Source organism: Thermobia domestica, chromosome 12 (genome assembly GCF_964235325.1).
Source record: "Thermobia domestica chromosome 12, izTheDome1.hap1.1, whole genome shotgun sequence".
NCBI lineage: Eukaryota > Metazoa > Arthropoda > Insecta > Zygentoma > Lepismatidae > Thermobia > Thermobia domestica.
The window spans coordinates 3,141,963-3,147,962 of NC_137465.1; the positions used below are offsets into that span (position 1 = coordinate 3,141,963).

Here is a 6,000-nt window from a genome sequence, read left to right on the forward strand (position 1 = left end):
AGTGTTCCACTAAAGTTTCATGTAGAAAGTACTCTACTGTACGTTTTAATAAAAATAACTGAATATAATTGAACAGTAAGGCATATAATAAACTAACTTTTAGGATATGCAGAGGTAATTATAAAAGCTTTGCTGCAAAAATACCTACATAGACCATAATTGAATGAGCTCTGAAATACAAAGTAACAAAAATACCTACATAGACCATAATTGAATGAGCTCTGAAATACAAAGTAACAAAAAGCCTATAAGATTCAGTTTACAGAGCAATTGTTACTTAAAGACTGGACATACACTATTTCGAGAATCGAGACAAGACGAGAAATGTTTACGATACATTTTCTGTCTCCTCGATTCTCATCTCCAAAGCGAGACGATAATTTGAATTAGCCTTGTCCCGTCTCGAATGTAAAATGTTAATTCTCGTCCCGAATTTGTTTGTTATATTTTAGAAACGAGATGAGAAATTCCTTTTCTCGTGGGCAACACGAAACAAAATCGAAATATTCTGGCTAAATATCGCGTTTCTGCTTGTAATGGTATGACCTGAACGATAATAAGTTCCTAACTTTTAATCTTGTACAAGGTAATTATTATTATTATTATTCCTGAAGATTTGATAGTTCAAGTATTGAAACATCCGAGTATTCAAATTCTGAAAAAAAAAAGTGTCATCGCCGATCAATCGCCACCAAAAATCTTAAAGTTTAAAAAAATACTGGCCCAACGTGGATTCGATCCGAGCACTTCCAGACTAGTACTGATCGAGCACCTTGACTACTGAACCACGATCACTACGCAGTGATTCGTCTTTAGTGTGTTTACAGGTTTCTTTGCCTCCTCTTACAAAGTTTTACATTATATTTCGTAGAGTGAAAACTTCTTTCGTAATTCTTTTATCATGATATAAGTCAGTGATCTTTGGCATAGTTCATATCCATAACTTGAATTGTTCTTAAACCTTTGGTTCACAAGTTTGTTTCTTCTCCACACCAAACTACATATATGACAGATTTAATGCTCACTCTCTGCATTTGTTTTAAAGCAGTCGCCATTACCTGATCAAAGACTTTTGTCCGTTACTATACATATGAGTCACTGAAAACAGGATGCCGCATCCTCCAGCTTTCCCGAATTTACCTTCCTGCCTCCAAAACTTACCACTCTGCAGTTTGATTGTACAATGTTCAGTGAAAATATGCACCCTAAAATCCAGCTGCGTAGAATCTAGATAGTTTTCCTACCTCGTTTTCTCTCGCTCAGTTTATGTGATTATGCTCATTGCACTCCATTCATTCATTCATCAGTTTCAATAATTTCATTGGATAAAGTACCAGAAATGCTAATTGACAAAAAATTGGCTACTTACCAATGAATCGTCCCTTGGAAAACCTAAATATTTTTCAAACGATTCGTAACTCAAAGCTGGTTCCATCCTCAGTTGCAACCGTTTTACCTCCTATCCGTTTTAATCCTTTTCACCTTGCAACTGAGGACGGAACCAGCTTTGAGATCCGAAACGTTTGAAAAATATTTTGGCTTTCCAAGGGAGGATTCATTGGTAAGTAGCTATTTTTTTTGTTAATTTGAATCATCCTCTCATGCGCCCATATAATTGTACCAGAAATGCTATTTTAAAAGATCCATCTCTTAGCCGTGGAAGAGATAATGTGTAACTATACATGGTCTCTTTTTAAAAAAAGAATCTCGAGGATCAATAATATAAGAGAATCATAATTTATGTTAGAGGAGTTAAATAAAATCGTTTACATTTCTTACTATTATTATAGGTGGTTATTTGCAAGGAGCCAATGGACCCCGTCCCATGGCTATTTTTGAGCTTCTAGACTATATCGTGAACGAGCCTCCTCCGAGATTGCCTGCACAATATTTTTCAGCAGCTATGAAGGACTTCGTGGATAGATGTCTAGCCAAAAACCCTTCTGAAAGAGCGGATCTTAAGACTTTAATGGTAAGTTGGGAAAGGAAATGAACATGGTGTAGGTTCTGTTACAGATTGTTTCATGTGAAGGAGTGTCTTGACGGGATTAAATTTAGCTTTTCATTATTTTCCATATATAGTAGAAAATGACATAATCCCGAGAAAACCCACGCGCACGATGTTTGTCCATCACAAAACCACAAAGCCCACTTTGTACGAGGTGGGATCGAACTGGGGACCTCGCGCTCCAGAACTGGGTACTCTACCACAGAGCTATTGCAGAGACAAAAAGAATTAGTTATTCAGTGGCAGCAAATCATAACTGACAAATGCATCCAAGTAAAGTACCCTTAGAACAGGTTAAGTTTCAATCAAACGAATTGCATTGAATTCTCGAATTATCACAGCATATCAATATACCTAATTATGCAAGCCATTAAATTTGAGCTGCATCACTCATTCAACTTGACACACACAATATCTTACATTCACAAAATGAATAACAGTCGGTAGTCGGTATTAACTAATACGAACTTCAAACAGTGGGTGTGAGAGCCCTGGTGCTTGCACTGCCGGTTGTTACGACTCTAGAGATTCTACGAGAAATTCACAAATACTGTTAGTGACTTGAGCAGTTCCGCCTTCAGACTCAAGGTATCAGAAAGTGATCTTGTTATTATGAGCATAATGACAGCAAACATGACACCAGTTTCATGTAAACTGACAGAGGAGACAATATTTGTTCTAGTCCACCCACACAAGCACAATTACATTATATTAAGTTGACCGTGAGTTCAAGTCCGTGAATGAAGAGATGAAGACAATGTTGCATGACTAGATTATACGACAACAGTCAATTCAATTCAAAAATCTTCCAGGGCCCATTGACGTCGTTGCTTCTTTTCCATTTTCACGAATTAACGACTGTTAGCACATTCACTGGGAATTCAGTTGTTGACTTATGTTAACATGTTACAAGCGACAGCCTCAGTCAACTTTTATGCTTTACATTCGTGTGCATCCACTTCTCAGGGTTAACAAAGATTGAGATTATCAAAACCATGATGGAGTACTCCACCTGTACTGTGAAGGAGGGATACATGGTCATTGGTACGTAGTCATCAGCAACAAAAGAACGAATACAATAAGCTGTATTGATTTTAAAAAATTATTCTACAATGAAAAAGATTGTTGGTGATTTCCGTGATTTCCTGTGGAATTATTATGGAAAGAAATTCGGGCAGCGTATGCCAGTCAAGTTTCGATAACTGTAACACTATCACCCAGGTAAAATCCTGGGGTGTTTTTGTGTGTTGTTCTGTAAAATATTTCAGAACCCGCCTGTTTATGAAAATACAGTCGTGGTTGAAGGCATCCTTGAACTTTGTTAGCTTACGAAATATATCTGTAAGTAGTTCCCAATATCTCAGCTTAATGGATTGATTCGCATTGAATAACGATCCTTTTATCACACGTTTGCTGTTCAAGGGGAAATAATTTTTCATATAACTTATGGAATAATATACATCATAATTTTTTATTTCGTTGACTTAATTGTTCTTAGGTCTACTGGTTTTCTCAAGTTCGTGTTCCACTTCCATGTTATTATCCTCACAAACTGTATAATTAAATGATCACGTTATGAGCGTACTGACAAGAACTTGCGTCATGAATATGCAGCGAATCCACGTCTGAGTCATATGTTCCTCGATCCTAGTATAAACATTCCAACCGTGAATTCGACTATTTAGGTTGGGAACCCTGATATTATAGGTGATTCAGACGAAGGGTGGATCAGAAAGGAGCCGTGATATCGCTGGGAATTTAGTAGTTATTGCATGAATATAAGCCGTGGCTTTCATTACTGTGCAGGGTGTCTACTGACCTGGAAAACCTGGAATTCATTGTTATACCTGGAAGACGTGGAAAAAGCCTGGAATGTAACAACAAACCTGGATTTTTCTCAATGTTACCTTTTTCACTGCATATAGTAGAATATTTTTGTTTTGTAATTTGTAACTTCTCTATTTCTGTTTTGCTAGCCATTCCATCTTTGTATGAGTAAATTTGTAAAAATGAAATATTGGACATTCACCATCCTAGACGAATATATGCAGTAACATGTAATCGTAAATTAACATGTGGCTAGAATTTAAAATAATAACTTTTATAACTTCTTCACGTAGTAAAAACAAAATATTAAAAAGTTAATATTTTCAAGGGATATGAATCACTCGTTAGTGAAAGGTGAGAACTCTGGTTACTTTTGTCAATTACTGCACGTTTTTCTCAACTGACCTTCTGGTAGGGAATACTAACAGTAACAACTTTTTTTTTTAATTGACTTGGGAAAAGCTGGAATTTAAAATCAAACATTTAGTAGACACCCTGCTGTGTAATATTGCTAATGTTTTACTTTACGTTTAAAGTTATTGTATAGGCGTTTGCTTATATACACTGTTTAAGCAAATTCTTGGAATATATTTTCCCTGTACAAGTGCAGTACATCAACAAATACAACTAAATTAGGAAGTAATATATTAGAGCTCTTCAGCGTTCTCTTTTGATGTTGGATATCTATTAATGCCGCTTTATTGGATCAAAAGATCCAATGTATTTCAATCAAAAATTTTCTTGTACTCCTTATATCTGGAGAACTACATATAGTGTAGCCAAACCCAAACTATCACTTAACTCAGTATGATGTGCTTATTCCGTAAACAATAAGAAAACTCGATTTAGGGGCTCTTCAAAAATTTTGTAACCTCTGATCCAAAAACTAATTATTGGCGAAGATTATTGGCGGTCTTTTGGTGCATTTTTTTGATCATTCCTAAAATTCTTGTCTTTGATGATTTTTCTAGAATCACGAATGGATCAAGAACTCGGAGGCGGAAAAGGTAGACATCGCTGGCTGGGTGTGTAAGACGATTATTATGGAACCCTCCAATACCACGGCTGATTCATGAAGCCAAACAAAGAAGACAAAAGTGAGTCCCATCGTCCTACGTGGAATGCTGTTCGTCTCTCTGTGTATATCATGCTCTCGCAACAGGAAGACTGGCTCAAACATTGAAGATCGGTGTCCATCCAATGCATCACTGCTCTTCGATGACACGTGGATGAGTTGTCAAAGCAGGTATTGCACAAAGCATATCTTTAAATGTTTTATGTGTTGTTAGGATCATTTATAGTCACGTCTCCAACAACTTTCCAATCTGATGTTATCGTTCAATGAAGACGAGGGGATTGTGAGATTTTATTTGTGATAAAAAGAGTAAGAAGTCATTCCAGAACAAATGTAGTCATAAGTTAATAACTTTCAAATCAATTAGGAAAAAAAGTCTGAATTTGTCTTTTGACAACCTAACTTCCACGAAAGAGAAATTCTAGATTAGAAAGCTATTTTTAAAACAATCAGTGGTTGACGAATTAAAATTGTAATTTCCATGCCAAATAAAAAATGTGACACTGGTATTGATTAATGATGATGCAGGGTATTAATTTACTGGTTAAAATATCATTGAACATGATTGTTAAACATTGTTAGATTTCATTTTGAAGTCTTGTATATACGTATATTTTTCTTCTGAAATATTACATGTAAACAATGTGTAATTCCCGTAGTTGTCAAATTGTAATAGCAGATAGATGCTCCATGCAATCTATGAAAGGACTCTGCTGTTAACATTTTGATAAAAAGAAGAAATTGAAGTTGTGCTACATGTGAGTAGTTACAAATCTATAGAGTATACAATATAATAAAAAAAAAGTGCTTTTAGAATTTTTGACAACAAATACAGAAGACAGAAAAGACTTGAAAAAAGGCCGAATAAAGTTCTTTGAATAAGAATATGTTGTCCTTTTTCATTTGATATTGTTATTATGGAATATATTAAGAGAGCACTTGTTTAACAGGCTTTTTCGTCCTACTCTGTCAATAATATAGACGAAAATAACGTGCATTGTTATCAAACTTTTTCTGTTTCACATTGTTAATCCAAAGTTAATAAAACAATTTTGGATGTAGCCAAATCTTTAAGCTTTACCTAGGTAGA

General features: G+C 35.3%; 1 protein-coding gene across 2 annotated transcripts in view; it reads left to right on the top strand.

Annotated features, from left to right (window-relative positions):
* Dsor1 (mitogen-activated protein kinase kinase 1) overlaps nt 1–5,795 on the top strand; it is a 45,374-nt gene extending 39,579 nt beyond the window's left edge. For both annotated transcript variants that reach the window (XM_081733390.1, XM_081733391.1), the window contains exons 7-8: nt 1,791–1,972; nt 4,807–5,795. In XM_081733390.1, the coding sequence (XP_081589516.1) occupies nt 1,791–1,972; nt 4,807–4,911 (287 nt within the window). In that variant the 3' untranslated portion in view covers nt 4,912–5,795. The remainder of the gene's footprint in view (nt 1–1,790; nt 1,973–4,806) is intronic.
* Nucleotides 5,796–6,000: the final 205 nt, after the last annotated feature.